This window comes from Lontra canadensis, unplaced genomic scaffold (genome assembly GCF_010015895.1).
Source record: "Lontra canadensis isolate GAN:19392208 unplaced genomic scaffold, GSC_riverotter_1.0 scaffold88, whole genome shotgun sequence".
Taxonomy (NCBI): domain Eukaryota; kingdom Metazoa; phylum Chordata; class Mammalia; order Carnivora; family Mustelidae; genus Lontra; species Lontra canadensis.
The window spans coordinates 2634159-2653044 of record NW_022631082.1 but is presented as its reverse complement, the minus strand read 5'-3'; the positions used below and the strand labels follow the sequence as shown (position 1 = coordinate 2653044).

The following is an 18886-nucleotide window of genomic DNA, read 5'->3' as shown; positions in this document are numbered from 1 at the left end:
CCCTGATTGATGGAACATACGTCAAGAAACATGATGTAACATATACTGAAGTGGTTTAACACAATAGAAGTTTGTTGTTCATGGATGGATCTCCTCCGTATACTAATGCCCAGATCCCAGCCTCTATCTCCTCATGGCTCTGCCACTCCAGGTCCTTGGAACCCACTCCATCCAAGTAGAACAGAAAAGAGTCAGGAGGATTATGCAAAGGGTGTAGACCAGGCATGGAAGGGGTCCCTGTCACTGCCAGTGCCCATTCCATTGTCCAGAGCTCCATCATCTGGACATACCTGCCTGCAAAGATATGTGGGAGATGTAGTCCAACTGTGTGCCCAGGAAGAGGAGGGAACGGTTCTTAATAACAATCTCTGCCATAACTACTTTCTTAGGCACCTGGGACATCATAGTGAATACAGTATAGCCCCTGCCATCATGGCCCCACACTCCAGTTGAGGAAAGAAGTGAGTTAATACATTGCTATGGAGCATGATAATGCTGGAACAAGAGAGTGCAGGATGTTTTGAGAGACAGAAGGAAGGACAGGGGTCTGTCACTCAGTCTTGGGGTACCACTGAAGTCAAATTGTGCAGGATGGGATTAACAGGAGTTAAGTGGAGAAAAGTTCTCCAAGTAGAGGGAACAGAATATCAAAAGACTCAGAGGGAATAATGAGCATGGACAGTTTAGGGAATCTCCTGTAGCTCAGTGGGGGTACAGTTGAGAATTCAAGTGGAAGAGTAAAGGTTAATGAGAGAAGAGAGTGAGGCAGGAGCCAGCAGGTTGAGTGCCTTGCATATAAGGATACTTGAACACCAAGAAGTCTAGGGGTTGTCTTCTTCTGAGCTTTCTCTGAGCCATCTCCAGGCTGGACAGAGCAGTGAGCATGGGGCGGTGGGGGTTCTCTCCACAGACAGGGAACGCTGGGAGGAGCCTAAACAGAAGCTCTATAGTGTGGAAGCCACATCCTACGCCCTCTTGGCCCTGCTGCTGCTCAAAGACTTTGACTCTGCCCCTCCTGTCGTGCGCTGGCTCAATGAGCAGAGATACTACGGAGGTGGCTATGGCTCCACCCAGGCAAGTGACCCCATATCCCCCAGGCACCTGCATGCCTACTTCCTCTGGCCTCCCACTGGCCTCCAAGAGAAGACACTGAGACTGAGGGGAAGTCCTTTCCCACAAGCCAGAGGGGCTGGAGTGGATTTGAGAGATCAGGCTTTTTCAGTTGTGAACCCACCTGTGGAATCTAGACTACATTCTGAATGCCCCAAGCTATGTTCTGAGCCTCCAGGTATCTAGACCAGGTTCTCAGCTCCACCCAACTCCATGTTAGCTCGTCTTCCTGTGGGTTCTAGACCAGGTCCTCAGCTCCACCAGACTCCCAGCCTGTCTCTCCCTGGTGGGTTCTAGGCCATGGTTTCAAAAACCTCAGTCTCCAGTTTGACCCCCTTTCTTTCTGGCAAGCTATCTGTCATACTCTCAGTATCCCTTTTGGATTCTAGATCATATGGTCAGTGACCCCAGGCTTCGACTTCATTCTTTTTTCACAAGGGGGTTCTAAACACATTTTCATTTGGCTCCAAACTCTTACCTTAGACTCTCCTCTGGATGAGTCTGGGCCACATTCTCGGTATTGCTACAGCCTCAGTCTTACGCCTACAATTTCTGATGAATTCAAGACTTGTTGTCAGTGTCTTCAAGTTCTGGTCTAAGCCTCTATCCCTTGGAGAATCTGGAGCATGTCCTCAGTGTCTAACAACCCACAATCTCATCCTTACCCTCTCTGGGTGTGGGGGTGGCATCCTAGGCTACAGTCTTAGTGCCCCCTCCCTCTGATCTGAGTCTCTTCCTCTCTCTTGGGTTCTAGGCCACCTTCATGGTATTCCAAGCCTTGGCCCAATACCAGAAGGATGTCCCTCGCCACAAGGACTTGAACCTGGAGGTGTCCATCAAACTGCCCAGCCGAAACAATGATATCAAGCACCTCATCCTCTGGGAGTCTGCTAGCCTCCTGCGGTCAGAAGAGGTACAGTGGCCTAGCCAAACCCTCCTTGCTTTCACCCTCCACACCAGCCAGGGTTTGCCAAAGGCAGGAGGGAGAGCAGATGATTATTATACCCAGGGGAAGGCTTCGTTCCCGACATCCTCTCTTCTTTCTCCCTACTCCCCGCAGACCAAGAAAAATGAGAATTTCGAAGTGATAGCTAAAGGAAAAGGAGAAGGCACCTTGTCGGTAAGACACAGGAACACACATCCACTTGGCCCACCACTTTCTCTCAACCCCTCTGCCCCAGGGGGACCCTCTCCTCAACTCAGGTGGGCTGACACTTCATTGCCCGCACTATTCCATCAGGTGGTGACAATGTACTATGCCAAGCTCAAAAGCCAAGTCTCCTGCCAGAACTTTGACCTCAGGGTTAACATTCAACGAGTCCCTGAAGATGGTAAAGGGAGTAAAGCCCCTACCTGTTTTCCTTCCCCTAACCCCATTCTAATGTCTGCCCCCCCTCCTGAATCAGGACCCAGGGACCGCCCCCCTCCCATTTTTCTGTCTTCTGTGTTTCTAGGCAAGAAGCCTCAGGACGCCAAGAGCACCATGCGCCTTGACATCTGTACCAGGTTAGTGATGATAGCTCACTGGGGGATCCTCTTGACCATTCCTCTGTCTATAACAAGACTTCTCACGAATAATATCTGCGGTACCTAATCCTTTCCAAGAGCGCATTGTGCATCTGGTATTGTGTGAAGTCCCCCAAAGAGGTAGATGCCATGGACACAGTCCTCACTGCACTCAGCAGTCCGAGACTAGCCGTGACCACAGAGGCGAGACGGTGCAAGCAATCCCAACAATCAATGGGGGAAGTTACAGTTGTTCCATGACCTTGAAAGTGTTTTATCACAACATCGAAAACTCTCATATTGCCAGTTATAAAGATACAGAGAAATGAAAATGACAGTAAGACGAGAATTTGTTTAGGATGCTGTAAATGAAAACATCAGAACATTGAGATGGAAGTGATTTTTTTTTTCTCCTTTGTAAAACACTTATCAAAAGAACTGTGGTTGGAAAGCACCTCCTTCCTCCTCTTTGTGTAATTTAGGTTACGGATAAAGCAGGCATCCTTCCCATGAAGTTGTGAATTGTCATGTTCCCTTCTGAGTTAGGTCAGCTTCCACCACTTAATTCTTGCAGTGGTCAGTGTCACGAGATACCCAGGAGTTATGGCTGCATCTCCGCCAGCGTTGCTTCCTCTGGGACAGCTGCACCTTTGGTCACAGCCGTCCTTCTCACTTGTGTTGCTGGGCTCGTCTTCCCCCAAGTTCCTCCCACTGCAGAGCCGGCCTCTCAAATGGCAGCAGGGGGGACATTCCCGCAGCCTGCTGTTTTTTCTCAAGCTCCGTTTGTGTGCTATTCAATTTTTACGTCCAGCAGTACCCGCTTTAACCAGTCTTCATTTCTGTGCCTTGCTTTCATCTTTGTTGGCTAGTTCCCTCTTTCAATGACTCATTTACCCAAAACGTCAGGTGGGTTGATAAAAAATTAACACAACCACAGGCCACGCTATCAGTGCATGAACTGACTAATGGCAGCTCAGTGAGCTGGCACCGATGGACTTGAAAGAAATGACGTGATTGGTCATTGACTGTGATGAGCATCTGTTATTTGCAAAGAGATTGGTGGACTGGAGAGCTAGAAACAAGATTCGTACTTTATGCATTTGTGATTACTGTACCCCGATGTTACTGAGCTAGACCATGGTAACATTTTCTTGTCTTTATTTTCTAGAAGAACTGAGGCATGGAGAGGGCAAGGGACTCATTAGCTGTCATATAGAGCTGGGATTTGAACCCATGCAATTGGGCTCTAGAGCCTGAGCTGTTAGTCTCCTTGACCATCATACTGCCTTTCCCTTAGTCCCTTTGGGGAATGTTTCCTAAAACCTAACATTGCGCTGTGCTGTTATGTGGGAACTAGGAACCTCTGATCAGACCCCCCTTGTCCAGGAACTGACCCCCAGGGCTGACCCCACCCTGGGACCTGACTGTCCTCTCTCTGCCCCAATCAGGTACCTGGGACCAACAGATGCTGCCATGTCGATCCTGGATATATCCATGATGACTGGCTTTTCTCCTGACATTGATGACCTCAATGATGTATGGAGGGCTTGTGGGTTTGGGGGCTGGGATCAGTGGGAAGAACTCTGGGGTCTGGAAGAAGACTAAGGAGGATTTTCACAATTCCTACCCTTCCCCAGTTGAGCGGCGGTGTCGAGAAATACTTCTCTAAGTACGAGCTGGACAATAAGCTGTCCAATAAGAACACCCTCATCCTCTACCTGGACAAGGTAAAGCCTCCAATGGGTACCTGACCCCTAGCTGGCTGTCCTTCCTCTGGGTCAGGCCAGGCCCAGGCTAGGGGAGATGGGGTCCCTACTGCTGGGTGGTGGAGAAAGGGGCATGTGGAAAAAGGTGGTCAACCCAGGTCCTTTATAAGCATCCTACCTTCTGACCACTCATGTCCAAACCTCATCTTGTGTTTTCTTCCTCCAACTTCTTCCCATGAGAGTCTTAAGCAACCACTGAAAAGAGCCACTTTGGTTTAAAAGATCAAGTGCTCCGTGGTGAACAAGGATTTCCCTTGCTCCCCATTTCCTGGCATTTCTCTCTCTTCTTCATAGCTCCCCATCTGACCTCTCACTCTTTTTTATCTCCAACACGACCTGAGCTTCCTCCTCTCCCTTACTTACGTCTTCCTGCTTTGCTATCCTCATATCCTCCCTGCTCAGTCCCGATGCCCTTCCCCTCATACTAGTCAGCATAAGTAACACTAGCTACTATAACAAAACCCCCGAGAATATATGGGGATCCCAGACTTGTGTTTCTCACTCGTGCCAAGTCTAGTTGGTGTGGGAGGTTAAGGCAAGAGCCTTCTGTTCCAAAATTAAAAAAAAAAAAAAAGAGCCTTCTGTTCCACACAGTCACTTAGGGATCCACAAGTCTTCCATCCTGGAGCTCTAATCCCTAGGATCTTAGAGCGGTCTACTGGACCCATTCTTTCTAGAAGAAAAGAGGATTGTGCATGAGATGGGCATTGACATTTTCTTGTATTTTAATTTTTGTACATTTAAATGTTTATGTAATTTCAACCTTACAGGGAAATGGCAGAGCAACAGAACACAGGTCCACACTCCCACCCAAATTCACTGTTAGCCTTTTCCTTCAAATACACCTATCACACGCACATACATATGTCTACATATTTCTTATTCTCTCTCTCTCTCTTTATCTTTATTTTTTCGGCTTTAGTGAGATGTAACTGACTTGTAACACTGTGTAAGCTTAAGGTGTATAACATAATGAGTTGATGTATACATATATTGGGAAATGATCACCATAATAAGTTATGGTGATTATGATCACCATAATAAAGTTGCTTAACACATCCATTACCTCAGCTACCTCATACCTTTATTTGACAGAGAGAGAGAGGGATCACAAGTAGGCAGAGAAACAGGCAGAGATAGAGGGGGAACCAGGCTCCCTGCTGAGCAGAGAGCCCGATGCGGGGCTCGATCCCAGGACCTGATCCGAGGCAGAGGCTTAACCCAACTGAGCCACCCAGTCACCCCAAGATTTTATCTATTTATTTGAGAGAGTGAGACAGAGATAGCAAGAGGGAGCACAAGTGGGGAGGAGAGGGAGAAGAAGGCTCCCCGCTGAGCTGGGAGCCCAGTGCAGGACTCAAACCCAAGACCCTGAGATCATGACCCGAGCTGAAGGCAGACATTTAACCAACAGAGCCACCCAGGTGTCCCAGCAACTTTTAAATAACTATTCAGTATCGTTAAGCATGGGATGTTTTTATGGACATAGATAGCAGTCCGTTGGCCAGAACTCAATCACATGGCCACTCTTGGGAAGGAAGGAGTCTAGTTGCGAGCCTTGGAGAACCAGAACATGAATTTTTTTAAGTGCTCATAAATCTTTTGGCAGAGCTTCCTCTGCTTCCTTCCACCCTCCCCACCCATATCCCACCTTCATCCTTCATTTTCTCCAACCCCCAGTACCCATGCTGGTCTCCCTTCCGTGTCATCCCACTGACCGGCCTCCTTCTTCCCCACAGATCCCGCATGAGCGCGAGTTCTGTATATCCTTCAGAGTGCACCAGTACTTCAATGTGGGGCTGGTCCAGCCTGGGTCAGTCAGGGTCTACTCCTATTACAACCTAGGTGAGCAGCTGACCTGGGACCTGGGGTTTGAGGGTCCCCGGGATCTGAAAGGTGGGGGGTGCTGAGGGTCCCAGGGTTGGAGACCTACCATCTCCAGGTCTGAGGGCCCCAGGCCTGGGGACCTGCCATCTCCAGGTCCAAGGGCCCCAGGGTGGGGGACCTGCCATCTCCAGGTCCGAGGGTCCTAGGGTTGGGGACCTGCCATCTCCAGGTCCGAGGGTCCTAGGGTTGGGGACCTGCCATCTCCAGGTCTGAGGGACTGGAATCCAAGCCTCCCGGCTCTCTGGGCTGGAGGCCCAAGCCCTCTGACCCTTCCGCACCACTACGCCCACAGATGAGAACTGTGTCCGGTTCTACCACCCGGAGAAAGACGACGGCTTACTGAGCAAACTCTGCCACCAGGACTTGTGTCGCTGTGCTGAGGGTGGGCACAGGGGGGTTGAGACGGGGTGACCACACCCCCTGGATCCTCCTTCCTTCCGGGGTGGGGGTGGACTGTACCCAGAGGAATGGACCCAGGAGTGGGGGGTCCTGGATGAGACGTAGGGTATAGCCGTGCCCCCCTATCATCCACCCTGCAGAGAACTGCTTCATGCACCAGGCAGACAAGGTCACTGAGGCGTACCGGCTGGACAAGGCCTGCGAGCCGGGTGTGGACTACGGTAAGCGGGTATACGCACACGTGAGCACGTGTGAGCAGCAGTGTGTGTGGCTGTGGTTGTGCACGGGACTGTAATCATAGGTGGCTGTGTATAGGATTGTGTGTGGCGGATGGGTTGGGCAGGGGCAGGGACTGTAGCAGGACGGGCTGTGATCCTGCATGGATCACAGTGGGGGGGGAGGCCCAGTGCGCAGGTGCACTTGTGGGTGAGGGTGACCCGCACGCCCCCCGTACCCCCCGCAGTGTACAAGACCAGGCTCCTCAGGAAGGAGCCCTCGGAGGACTTTGACGACTACATCATGGTCATCGACCAGATCATCAAATCAGGTCAGCCCTGCACTCTGCCTTCTGCCACACAGTCCCGCCCCCTTCCTCCCAGTTCCCTCTGGCCGCGGTGCTCAGCTCCCACTGCCTGCCCTCCAGGCTCTGACGAGGTGCGGGTTAACGAAGAACGCAGGTTTATCAGCCACATCAAGTGCCGAGAAGCCTTGAAGCTGAAGGAGGGGAAGCGCTACCTCATGTGGGGCATTTCCTCCGACCTGTGGGGAGAGAAACCCAAGTGAGTGCCAGCCCGGTGCCTGCCCAGGGTCGCCCCACCCTCCCAGCCCCGCCCTGCCCCTGACCTGTCCTGCCTCCCCCTCCCCCACCAGCATCAGCTACATCATCGGCAAAGACACGTGGGTCGAGCTGTGGCCCGAGGCTGAAGAATGCCAGGACGAGGAGAATGAGAAACAGTGCAAAGAATTGGCCAACTTCGCGGAGGACATGATCGTCTACGGCTGTCCCAACTGACCCCTCCCCGCGTCCCCACAATAAAGCCGCAGTCATATGCCGCGTGTCTCCCCATGTGGGAAGGTCTTTGACAGGGAAAGAGGCAGCTGTAATCCCCCGCTCCCTCACCAGCAACTCCCCTCAGCTCCATCCTGAAGCCGCACCCCGTTCCTGCCTGTGCTCCCCCTGCGGGGTGCCCTCCCTCCGCCCCCCTGCAGGGTGTCCTCCCTCCTCCCCAGGGATCCTGCGCCTGCCCGCCTGGCCTGCACCTGCCGCTCCCCTGCCCCTCAGCACAGCCTTCCCACCTGCGTGCTTACCTGCCCCTGCCCCTGCCCCTGCCCGTACCCTCACCTGTGTTCCTACCACCGATATTGTCATCTGAACCTTGACCTGCAGTCCCACCTACACCCCGGATAGTATCCATCTACATTCTGGGCACTCCCGCCTGGCCCACGCTGACATGTCCCACCGCAGGCTTGCCTGTATCTTTACCGACTCTCTGCCCCACACACTCCTCTAGCTTCCTTTCCACCTGCCTCCCCATCCGCTTTCTCACCTGTTCTCACCTGCAGCTCCAGGGTCAACCCCATGTGCTCCCTCGCCGGCTTTCTGTGTGGGGCCGCGGTGCCCAGGAGGGGGCGGTAGGGGGCAGGCCGGGCGACATTTCCACCGGAGCTCAGGGTGAGTGAGCAAGGGAGCCAGCTGAGAGGGAAGGTCTGAGTCAGCGGTCAAAGGCGGAGAGCGCGGGGGCATTGTGGTCACAGCACCCCAGAGCTGTGTGAAGGGCAGCAGCCACAGGCAAATGGGTTCACTGGCTGCGGAGGGGAAGTGGGGTCCTAGATGCCTCTTCTGGTTAACTCCACTGCTAGGACTCTTGAGGGTGGGACCCATTCCGGGCTCTACATCACCGGAAAAGCCCTGAGTTTTGCAGTCACCCCTTCTCAGCACCTTTCCCCTAAGACCCCCCCCCAGGTCCTGTAAACCCCACCTCCTGATTCCAGGACTATGGGGGAAATAGATTCACAGCCAGCGTCCCCCTCCTCTCTAGACCCTGATTGGCAGGGACCTCTGTCAAGGGGAGACTCCAAAATCCTCATCACTCACTAAGTGTCCCAGCCAACCTGCCCACCCAGCTTGATGTCTTCCTTCTCATTTCTTTGCTTGCTGATTTCCCCTTTCTTCTGCCCTGGGATTCCTTTTCTTCCTTTCTTTTAGCACATAGGGTGTTGTTTTGTTGGAGCACCTGTGGTCCCCGAGGATGGACAGGAGACAGGGTCTTTGAAACTGACATTCTAAGGACAACATGGAGTTGATTTCAGACAGTGAGGACGTCTGAAGAGAAAAGGAGAACAGGACAATGTGAGAACACTTGCCTATTGTGGGGCCACCAGTATAGTCCTTAGATCCAATAACGGTCATTTTCTGGGTCAACATAGCCATGTGTCAAACATGTGTCAACCTAGTCAAACACCAGTGTAAATGTTGCTAGGTAGGTATTTTTTAGATGTGATTCACACCTATAGTCAATTGACTTTCAGGCCACACTTGACAATGTGGGTGGGCCTCATCCAATCAGTTGAAGGGCAGCAGAGGGAAAAGATAAGGTTTCCAGAGGAAGAAGGAATTCAACATAGTGGCATCGAAATTCTGCCTGAGTTTCTGTCCTTTCGACTCAAAACTGTAGCGTCAACTCTTAACTGAATCTTCAGCCTGCTGGCCTCTCCTGTGGATTTTGGACTCGCTACACCCCAAAGTCACATGAGTCAAATTCCTAGGGTTCCTGGCTGGCTCAGTCAATAGAGCACGCGACTGTTGATCTCAGGGTCATGAGTTCAAGCTCTACGTTGGGTGTGGAGCCTACTTCAAAACAAGAGCCAATTCCTTAAAATAAATTGTGTATGTGTGTAGAGAGATGATGATGATAGATAGAGGATAGAAAGAAGAAAGAAAAAGAAAGAAAGAAAGGAAAGAAAGAAAGAAAGAAAGAGAAAGAAAGAAAGAAAAAAAAGAAGAAGGAAGGAAGGAAGGAGAAAGAAAGAAAGAAAAGAAAATAGATGGGGCAGCTGGGTGGATCCGACTCTTGATTTTGGCTCAGGTCGTGATGTCAGGGTCATGAGATCGAGCCGCATGTGGGGTTCCACGCTCAGAGCAGAATCGGCTTGGAATTCTCTCTACGACAGCACAGACCATGGGAGGTGGTGAGATGTTGGCTGTCGGTCAGGGGGGGGACACTGGGAGCAGAATGTGGAGCAGGCAGAGGGAAACCCCCCTAGGTGGGCATCTGTGGCTTGCTATAGTGCTCTCTCCAGAGGGTTGCTCCTGGGCAGACAGAGGGAATGGCTGCATTTGGCCCATAGGATGTAATTGGTTAACCGCCGGGTGCTCAGTGGGAAGCCATGGCAAGATTTTAAGCAGGGGAGAGATGAAGGCTGGCATATGTGTTTAAAAAGTTGATGGAGGGGCGCCTGGGTGGCTCAGTCATTAAGAGGCTGCCTTTGGCTCAGGTCATGATCCCAGGACTCCCAGGATCAAGTCCTGCGTCCGGGCTCCCTATTCCACGAGGAGCCTGCTTCTCCCTCTCCCGCTCCCCCTGCTTGTGTTCCCTCTCTCTGTGTCAAATAAATAAATAAAAATCTTAAAAAAAAAAAAAGCCAGTGGAAGCCGTTCCATTCCAGGCTATAACTGAAAGACCTAGAACGGGTGCCCAGACAAATACGTGGGCACACGTGCTCCTGGCAGTGCTTTGCACCGTAGCCGAAGGGTGAGAACAATGGAAACATCCCTCAGGGCCTGAGCGGGCAAGCAAAAGGCGCTATGTCCATGAGCTCCAACTCTCCTCGGCCCCGAAACAGAAGGGAGCTCTGGCACACACCGCGACGTGGATGAAACTTGAAAACAGGACATCCAGTGAGAGAAGCCAGACGCAAAAGACCATACGTTGCCTGTTTCTGCTTTTATGAACTCTCTGGAATGTCCTGAATAGGTGACCGTAGAGCAGGAAAGCGGACTAGCGGTTGCCCGAGGCTGGGGGGGCCCGGGGGTCGGGAGTGGCCGCTTTATGGGAAGGGGCTCACCTTTCCAGGCACTGAAGACGTCTGGGAAGGAGATAGAGTCGCCTGACATTGTAAATATCCTAAATGCCATTGAGCTGCTGGCTTCAAAATGGTTAGTTTTATGTTATGTGAATTTCGCCTCCATAAAATTAAATTAAGTTAAAAATAAAATAAACAAGCTCACGCTAGGTAGAGGGCAGAGAATGAATTACGAGATGGCAAGAGGGAAAGAGAGTGTCGAGCCACAAACCAGAACCGGCCAGAGCCAGAATCGGCAGGTTGGGCCGCTGTAACAAGACCCCTACACTGGGGGAGGCAGCGGCGGGAGGCGGGGGCGGGCCGGGCCTTAAACAACAGACATTTATTTCTCAGCGTTCTGGAGGCTGGGGGTCTGAGAAGCGGGTGCCAGTGTGGTCGGGCTCTGGTCAGGGCTCTCTTCCCGGCTTGCAGACCCAAAAAGAGAGCAGATCTCCCAGTAGGGCACTCATCCCATTCCGGAGGACTCCACGTTCATGACCTAGTCCCCTCCCCCAAGACCCCACCGCCAGATACCGTCACTTTGAGGATCAGGACTTCAGCAGAGGACTGGGGGAGGGACACAAACAGTCCACAGCACTCGGGCAAGGTGGGAACAGTGGGTATACCCACGGGGGGCTTGGGTGGAGGTCTGCCTTGGAGACTGAGTCACTGGGGCTTTGCTGAAAGGTGGGATGTGAGGGATGAGAAAAGACAGGGCTACACAGGCTAATTCAGGGCGCCCCCCAGGACGACTCCTGGACCAATGGTTCCACCACCTGACTGTGAGTTCCCATTAAAACTTGCATGCACACACACGTGCACACACACACATGCACACACACACACACACACCCTACAGAAATCACTCTTGTATTTCCCGCCGCTCTTACTACCCTCTAACACACTGTAGAGTGTCTTCTTATTTACCAGGCTTGTTGTCTCTCGCCCCACTGGAGTAGGAGTCCAGAAGACCAGAGGCTTTGGTCTCTCTTATTCACGGCTGTGCCCTCCAACCTAGAACAGTGCCCAGCACATGGGAGACGATCTAGAAATATTTGGTAACAGAGTCAATGAGGCGGCCGCAGGGAAAAGCTGGGGCCTCCCCGCTCGGTCCCTACCTGAGTCACATCTTCAGATGCCCCTGGAAAGTGTGAGAGGCCACATGAGTGAGAGTGAGACGGGCCAGCCTGGGGGTGGGGGGACAGGAAGAAGAGGAGGGCCAGTGGGGAAAGGGGAGGGGCTGAACCCCTGCTCTAAAGGCAGCCCCGGGACCCACGGGTGCCTGTCTGCAGCGTGCAAAGCCCAGGAGGCTTGGGCAATTGTGGTTTCCTCCCTGCCCTCGGGGACGCAGCCGTGCTAGCCCAGCCCCCCGCGTGTCTCAGGACCTCATCTGCTCAGGCATGGAGGAGACAGCTGTGCGACCTTCAGTGTTCACGGTGGACGGACAGACGGACATCCCATTCAGGAGGCTGGGGCACAGGCGTCGGAGACGGCCCTGCAGTGCAGCCCAGCTGGGCCTGGGCCTCCTGCTGCTGCTGCTGGCCGCCGGGTTGGCCGTCCAGGGCTGGTTCCTGCTTCAGCTGCACTGGCGCATGGGGGCGATGGTCACACCCCTGCTGGTGAGTGGGGGCCTCGGGGCTCGTGGCCGGGGGCGCGGTGCCTGTGTCACTGGACATCTCTCTGTGCGTGCATGTGCAGGACAGGAGACAGGCCAAGGGCAGCCCCAGGCAGTCAGTTTGTCTCTCTGAAACTCAGTTTCCTCATCTGTAAAATGGGTGTGGTAATAAGAGTGCTCGGCTCCCAGGGAACGAAAGGGGATACTGTGTGTGTGGTGCCAGGGGCAAGTGTTCAATCCATCAAAACCAGTATTTTTAAAACTCAAGACATAAATGCATTCTGCCCATTCAGGGGTACAGCCTGTTGATCTGAGGCATTTATTTTGTGATATGATCGCTTGTGGCGGGAGCAAACCCAACTTTGGTGTGCTGTGACGATCACTTCTTCTAGTGGTGGCCCCCCCATAAAATCAGTCTCTGAGAGCAGGTTTTATGTCCTTTTTTTTTTTTTAGATTTTTTTTTTTTATCTGACACAGAGAGAGAGATCACATGTAGGCAGAGAGGCAGGCAGAGAGAGGGAGAAGCAGGCTCTCGGCCGAGCAGAGAGCCCAATGCGGGGCTCGATCCCACCACCCTGAGATCATGACCTGAGCCAAAGGCAGAGGCTTTAACCCACTGAGGTACCCAGGCGCCCCAGGTTTTATGTTCTTAGTAGAGTCCTGTGGTCTGTAACCCACGGCACTGACACTCTGACATTGCTGATTATGACCAGTCATGCCCAGGTCCCCACTGTGGGGACTGTCACCAACCTGTTCGGTCTGGATCTGTGAGAATCTCTCTGCATCAGTTTTCCCTTGGCTGTGGATCTGTCTTTGTCTCCGTGTCCCACGCCACGGTCACATGACCTCATTTTCGTGTCCTGTGTCTCTGGGTCACTTCTCCTTGTGCCTGGATCTGATGGCCACACGTGCACGTCCTTCATGTGACTCCACGTTGCCATCCGGCATCTGTCTGCATGCCCGCGTGTCCACGTGCCGGCCTGTCTGTGGCTCACGCCTTGGCGTGGCGCACAGACCCACGTGGACCCATCAACCACACACCCGTGTATCTGAGTCCACGTGTCCACGTGTGCCTTGTCAGTGTGTCACGCAAGTGTCCAGGTCTGTGCGCTACACCCCATGTCTGTATCCACTTGTTGGCATCGATGTCCACGTGTCTTGCCGTCCAGATTGATGTATCCGTCATAGGACTTACTGAATTAACCCTTACATAGTGCTTCCTAACGTGCTGGGCGCTGGCCCACGCTTTCCATCCGTGAAGTCACTGAATCCTAGAGAGGTACCATCCCTATGTCCATTTACAGAGGAGAAACTGAGGCTGCCGGGTGGGGCAGGGCTGTGCACGTGGCCCTGGGTGGTGTCTGCACCCGTGGTCTGTGTGTGTCTCACAGTCATGAGTCAGGATGCCAGTGCGTGGGCCCCTCAGGCCCTTACCCTGGGCTCCTCTGCCTTTTCAGGACGGAGATGCGGAATCCTGGAAGCAGGTGATGCAAGGTGAGTCAGGGTCCCGGGCCCCAGGGAGGGCGGGCAGGCTGGTTCCCACGCTGTCCCCGCCCCCTCAGCCCATTGCCCAATGTGATTTACACAACTGGTCAGAGCCCAGCAGGTGCCCCTCCTCCAGGCTCGAGAAGCAGAAGTCTGGGCCACTCCGGAAAGGGTGGGGTTGACACCAAGAGGTAGACTCTATGACCCCTGGGCGGGGGGCAGCCGTCACTCCCACTCCACTATAGTCACCGCTCACCTCTCACCCTCTCTCTCCAGAGCGGAGGTCCTACCAGACCAACCCAGCCGCACACCTTACAGGTGAGGGGAACCCGGGGTGCTGGCATGGGGAGGGGGGGCAGGGTGTCCTGGGGAGACCAGATAGACGGCCAACATGTCCGAGCACTCATCCGTCCACGCATGCCATCACTCTTCGTTCCCAGCATAGTCCAGACCACAGGCACCGCCCGTGAACTTCTCTCATTTAAGGAATAAGCCCCTTACCCGGGGCTCACGGTGTCGCCCGTGCTGTAACGTCCTCTGGCCATGTTCATTCACTGCACCCTGAGGAGGCACGGCTCATAGCTCCCACACCCTGAGCAAGAGACTGAAGGACATGGAGATGAGGAGCCTCCTGGGCCAGGCTGCGTTCCATTCATCTCCCTCCCTTCGTTCTGACACTCCCAAGTGTTCATGCTTTTGGCCAGTCACTTAATTGCACCATGCCTCAGTTTCCCCACCTGTGGGGGAGGGGGCACAAAACAAGTTAGGACAGAAAAGAAGCAAATGACTTGGCCTCTGGGTGCCTCCATTTCCCCCCCTGCAAAGTGAGGGTAAAGATGAGCTAATACCTCTAAAGTTCTCAAACAGCCTAAAATGGGGGGTTGGGGGGTAGGTCGTCAGGCTCTGTCACCCAGAGACAGGCACGTGCTGACCGGCCCCCTCTCTCTCCATCCCCAGGAGCCAACTCCAGCCTGACGGGCAGCGGGGGCCCGCTGCTCTGGGAGACGAAGCTGGGCTTGGCCTTCTTGAGGGGCCTCGGCTACCGCGAGGGCTCCCTGGTCATCGCACGGGCCGGCTACTACTACGTCTACTCCAAGGTGCAGCTGGGAGGCGTGGGCTGCCCGCCGGGGCTGAGCGGCAGCCTGCCCATCACCCACGGCCTCTACAAGCGCACACCCCGCTACCCCGAGGAGCTGGAGCTGCTGGTCAGCCGGCGGTCCCCCTGCGCGCGGGGAGCCAACGCCCGCGTGTGGTGGGACAGCAGCTTCCTGGGGGGCGTGGTGCACCTGGACGCCGGTGAGGAGGTGGTGGTCCGCGTGCCGGAGGAGCGCCTGGTCCGACTCCGCGACGGCACCCGCTCCTACTTCGGGGCTTTCATGGTGTGAAGGAAGGAGTGACCGCAGATCACGGGGGTTGGACAGGCAGCGGGACCTCAGAGGTGCTCTGGGGAGCCCCAAACTCAGCAAGCAAAGAGCTCCGCGGGCACCTCCAGGGGCGGGGGACCCAGCCACCCCTGAAGGCTGAAGACGCAGCGGGCACCAAAGGAAACCCTGTGGACCCTGCCACGGGCCGTCCTGAAGACAAAGACCCGCGGACTCGGGGGTCTGGAGGCCCCCAGTGGGGGGATAGCTAATCTGCCTGATATTCAGGAAGAAGGGGCGAGGGGTGGGTATTTATGATTTTGATTCAGAGAAGAGTGGGACTTGGGGGTCCGGGGACTTGGCTGAAGACAGGAAGCCTCACTCTCATGAGCGTGGGCGGCTGGGGGGAGAGAGTCATCATCAAGACTCCTCCGTGTGGACAGCCCAGCCCAGGCCCACCCACGGCCGCAGTCACACATTCAAGTTCCGCCGGCAGCCGCATGGCCCCCCTTCTCCTGGCCGTGTGAGGTTATTCTCAGAGACTCTGCACAGCCCGTGTGCCGCCTGCCGGTAATTGTGTGACAACCGGCTCTCCCAGGAGGGAAGAGACTTTGTAGTATCTGCAATTTCCTTGGTGTCGTTACTCCCATGGCGGCTGGTTTCCTGCTACCAAGGCATCACCTGTGGGCCAGCTCCTGGCTCTGTCGCATTCCTGTCCCACTAGGACGTCCCGTGGTGTTTCAGCACCCAGGTCAGGGCCTGGCCCCTGGAAGGCACCTGGAAAACGCTTGCACAGAGGAAGCCCAGAGGGTGGAAAGGAAAGAAGGAAGAAGGAAGGAAGGGGGGGGAGGGCCTTGGAGGGAGGGAGAATGCAGACACACCTAGGGTGTCACAGAGAATCACACAGCCCCACAATCACTTTAACAACTGCACTCATACACACAAAGCATCGTATTCTCGCACAACTACACACCCGTCATAGCGTCACAAACACTCAGTCACAGACATTATGTGAGAACCACATATGAACAGTCATACCCAAGTCATCATCACAACCACAGTCACCCACAGGGGCTGTACAGTCACATCAAGTGTGACACATGGGATGCCATGATCATCACACTGGACTTCCTCATGCTGTGTCATGGTCACACCCATCACACACACAACATCACACACACACATGCATGCAGCCTAAGGTTTCTCCCACCCAAGACGGATACATCCTGGGATGAGGACCAGACTGTCTGAAGCCCTGGGCTCCCACGGGTCTTGGAAATAAATAGTAAATGTTGCACCCGGGTCTGTCTATTCTCAGGGAAAGGGTGGCTAGCAGAGGCACAGGGGTAGATGCAATCACCCGTGGAAGTCACTTTACAACTTTACAGATCAGAAAACTGAACCCAGTTGGCCCAACTCCATGTAGGAAGCTCAGAGGCGAGGGGGGGCAGGGGGGGCGGGAGGGAGTCCAGAGATGTCATGCCCAGGTCTGCCTCCCCCTCGAGTCTCCCATTCCTGAGCAAGTGGAGGCTCCCTCCTGCCAGGCACCCCTATGGCAGACATCCGGGACAGAGTGGTGGTCTAGCCAGCCAGCTGGAATCTTGGAGCAAGTGGGAGCATGGGGGGAGCATGGGGGGAGGGGCAGATAATGAGACACATACAAATCAGATGGTCTGTATAAATGAGCAGGTATCCTGGTGTGGCCAAAGGGAGGGGCTGGTGCCCAGGACCCAAAGATAAGGGCTCAGCAGCCAGAAGTGGATGGATTATTGTTATTATTGTCGATACTGTTGTCATGTTGCCCGGCACGGGGGGAAGGAAACACACTTTGCAATCAGGTGGTCCTGCTTTCCAATTTCCCTCTGCCACTTGCTGCTGTGTGACCTCAAGCAAGTCCCATCACTTCTTGGTGCCTCTGTTTCCTCATCTGTAAAATGGGAGGTGATGCCAGTCCTCACCCCTAGGTCTGTTGTAAAGATGACATCAGATCAGGCACAGAAAAAAACATTTGTTACGGTGCTTGGTACACAGTAAGAGCTCCCTAAGTGCGCGAGTGACATAAGTGATTTAGAAATATTAAGAACAGCATTTGTCAGGCACTTTCCCTATGCCAGGCATCTTGTGTGAGTCAGAACCTTATATACACACCCGGGCAGGAACTGTTGTTGCCCGCATGTTCCAGACCTAGAGAGAGAGAGAGGCTGGTCTCCCTCTCCACTCCCAACAAAGGCACACAGTTTCATGCTCTCTGCCCTTGAGGACTGGTGGGAGGTGGGGCAGCCCCAAATGCCCAGCCCCAGCCCCTAATAGAGTTTCCTTTACTCTTGTCACTATTTTTCTATTTCCGTGGCTTTGATGCGACCAAGATGTGGGGACGGCATATTTACAAAGCTGCCGGCAGCCACCAACTTCCGCCTGGGGATGGAACCTCTCGCTAAGTTTAGCCTCCAAAGATCATTCCTGGGAGGGGCCTCCCAGCCCTGAGGTGGAGGAGCCAGTGGAAGAAGACAGAGGGCGGGTAAGAGGATGGGTAGGAGGGAGACGGAAAGAGAGGGAGGGGAGGGAAGGAAGGAGGGAGGAGGCACAGAGGGCCCTGGAGGTATAGAGGCAGGTGCAGTAGGAGATCTAGAACCCAGCTTGATTTCAGATAGAGCATGGGGCGGGAAGCCCCCAGCCCAGGCCACTGACCTACTTCACAACTTCTGAGAAGTTTATCTGCTTGATTTCCGCTTTCACATCCCGTGCTCCGACACTGGTTCAAATATCACCTTCCCCCACAATTAGCTCTTCCTCGAGACCTGAGGTCTGCATCCCTGACCTCCCCCAGCCCCTGCTCTCCCTTCATCTCCTGCCAAAACCCAGAGGTGGTAGAAGTAAAAATAATGGTGATAAGTCATTGGTGAATCTCATATTATAATGCTATATCTCTCCCGCTAAATACCACTGCGTTCCAACACTGCGATGCATTGTCTCAGAGAAAACGAGAATGGGACTTTCGGGGAAGCCAGGCCACCAGGGTTCAAATCCCCACTCTGCCACTTCCCAGCTGGCTGATCTCAAGATCCACACTTGGCCTCTCTGGGCCTCAGTTTCCTCATCTACCTTGGTTATCGTGAGGTGAAATGACTTGAATGTTTAAGTAGTTTTCCAGAGCTTGGCCCACAGTGAGTTCTTCAATCCTTAGTAGATATTCTTTTTGTAAGCAAAACTGTAATCCTGTGCACATTTAAAGTTCAGATTCTTCTCGATGATTATATCCACAAGCCACATCTAGTCACTATGTCTGTTTTTGTTGTTGTTGTTTCATAAGACTTTATTTATTTATGTATTTATTTGTCAGAGAGAAAGAGAGAGAGAGTACAAGCAGGCAGAGGCGGAGAAAGAAGCAGGCTCCCTGCCAAGCAAGGAGCCTGATGTGGGATTCGATCCCAGGACGTTGGGATCATGACCTGAGCCAAAGGCAGCAGCTTAACTGACTGAGCCACCCAGGCACCTCATGTTGTTGTTTGTTTTTAAGTAGGCTCCCTGCCCAGTGTGGGGCTTTAACTCATGACCCTGAGATCAAGAGTTGGTTGCTCTACAGACTGAACTATCCAGGAGCCGCCAAAGTGAGTTTTTAATATGGAAAATTAGTAGCCAATATTTAAACATTACAAAATTTTACTTGTGGACAAACCCAAATTTATGGATTTTC

At 53.6% G+C, this 18886-nt stretch overlaps 2 protein-coding genes across 3 annotated transcripts in view; both read left to right on the top strand.

Moving 5' to 3' along the window:
- Positions 1-7721, top strand: part of C3 (complement C3) — a 33561-nt gene extending 25840 nt beyond the window's left edge. Inside the window, exons 29-41 of the mRNA XM_032883770.1 lie at positions 911-1074; positions 1865-2023; positions 2171-2230; positions 2351-2441; positions 2565-2616; positions 4065-4152; positions 4254-4343; positions 6122-6227; positions 6562-6651; positions 6809-6889; positions 7132-7215; positions 7312-7447; positions 7539-7721. Coding sequence (XP_032739661.1) covers positions 911-1074; positions 1865-2023; positions 2171-2230; positions 2351-2441; positions 2565-2616; positions 4065-4152; positions 4254-4343; positions 6122-6227; positions 6562-6651; positions 6809-6889; positions 7132-7215; positions 7312-7447; positions 7539-7680 — 1343 coding nt within the window. The 3' untranslated portion in view covers positions 7681-7721. The remainder of the gene's footprint in view (positions 1-910; positions 1075-1864; positions 2024-2170; positions 2231-2350; positions 2442-2564; positions 2617-4064; positions 4153-4253; positions 4344-6121; positions 6228-6561; positions 6652-6808; positions 6890-7131; positions 7216-7311; positions 7448-7538) is intronic.
- Positions 7722-11982: 4261 nt separating this feature from the next.
- TNFSF14 (TNF superfamily member 14) lies at positions 11983-15399 on the top strand. 2 transcript variants are annotated; one of them, XM_032883767.1, is made up of 4 exons: positions 12131-12349; positions 13804-13840; positions 14108-14149; positions 14789-15399. In XM_032883767.1, the coding sequence occupies exons 1-4, from the start codon at positions 12131-12133 to the stop codon at positions 15214-15216; spliced, it is 726 nt and encodes a 241-aa protein (XP_032739658.1). In that variant the 3' UTR covers positions 15217-15399. The 2 variants fall into 2 exon arrangements, with proteins under 2 accessions (XP_032739660.1, XP_032739658.1); XM_032883769.1 differs by lacking the exon at positions 14108-14149 and having other exon boundaries at positions 11983-12349.
- Positions 15400-18886: the final 3487 nt, after the last annotated feature.

Coding starts and splice junctions, on each gene's coding strand:
- TNFSF14 (XM_032883767.1), top strand. CDS start 12,131: ATGGAGGAGACAGCTGTGCGACCTTCAGTGTTCACGGTGGACGGACAG. Junction 13,841..14,107: donor CTGGAAGCAGGTGATGCAAG/GTGAGTCAGGGT, acceptor CTCTCTCTCCAG/AGCGGAGGTCCTACCAGACC. Junction 14,150..14,788: donor CCCAGCCGCACACCTTACAG/GTGAGGGGAACC, acceptor CTCCATCCCCAG/GAGCCAACTCCAGCCTGACG.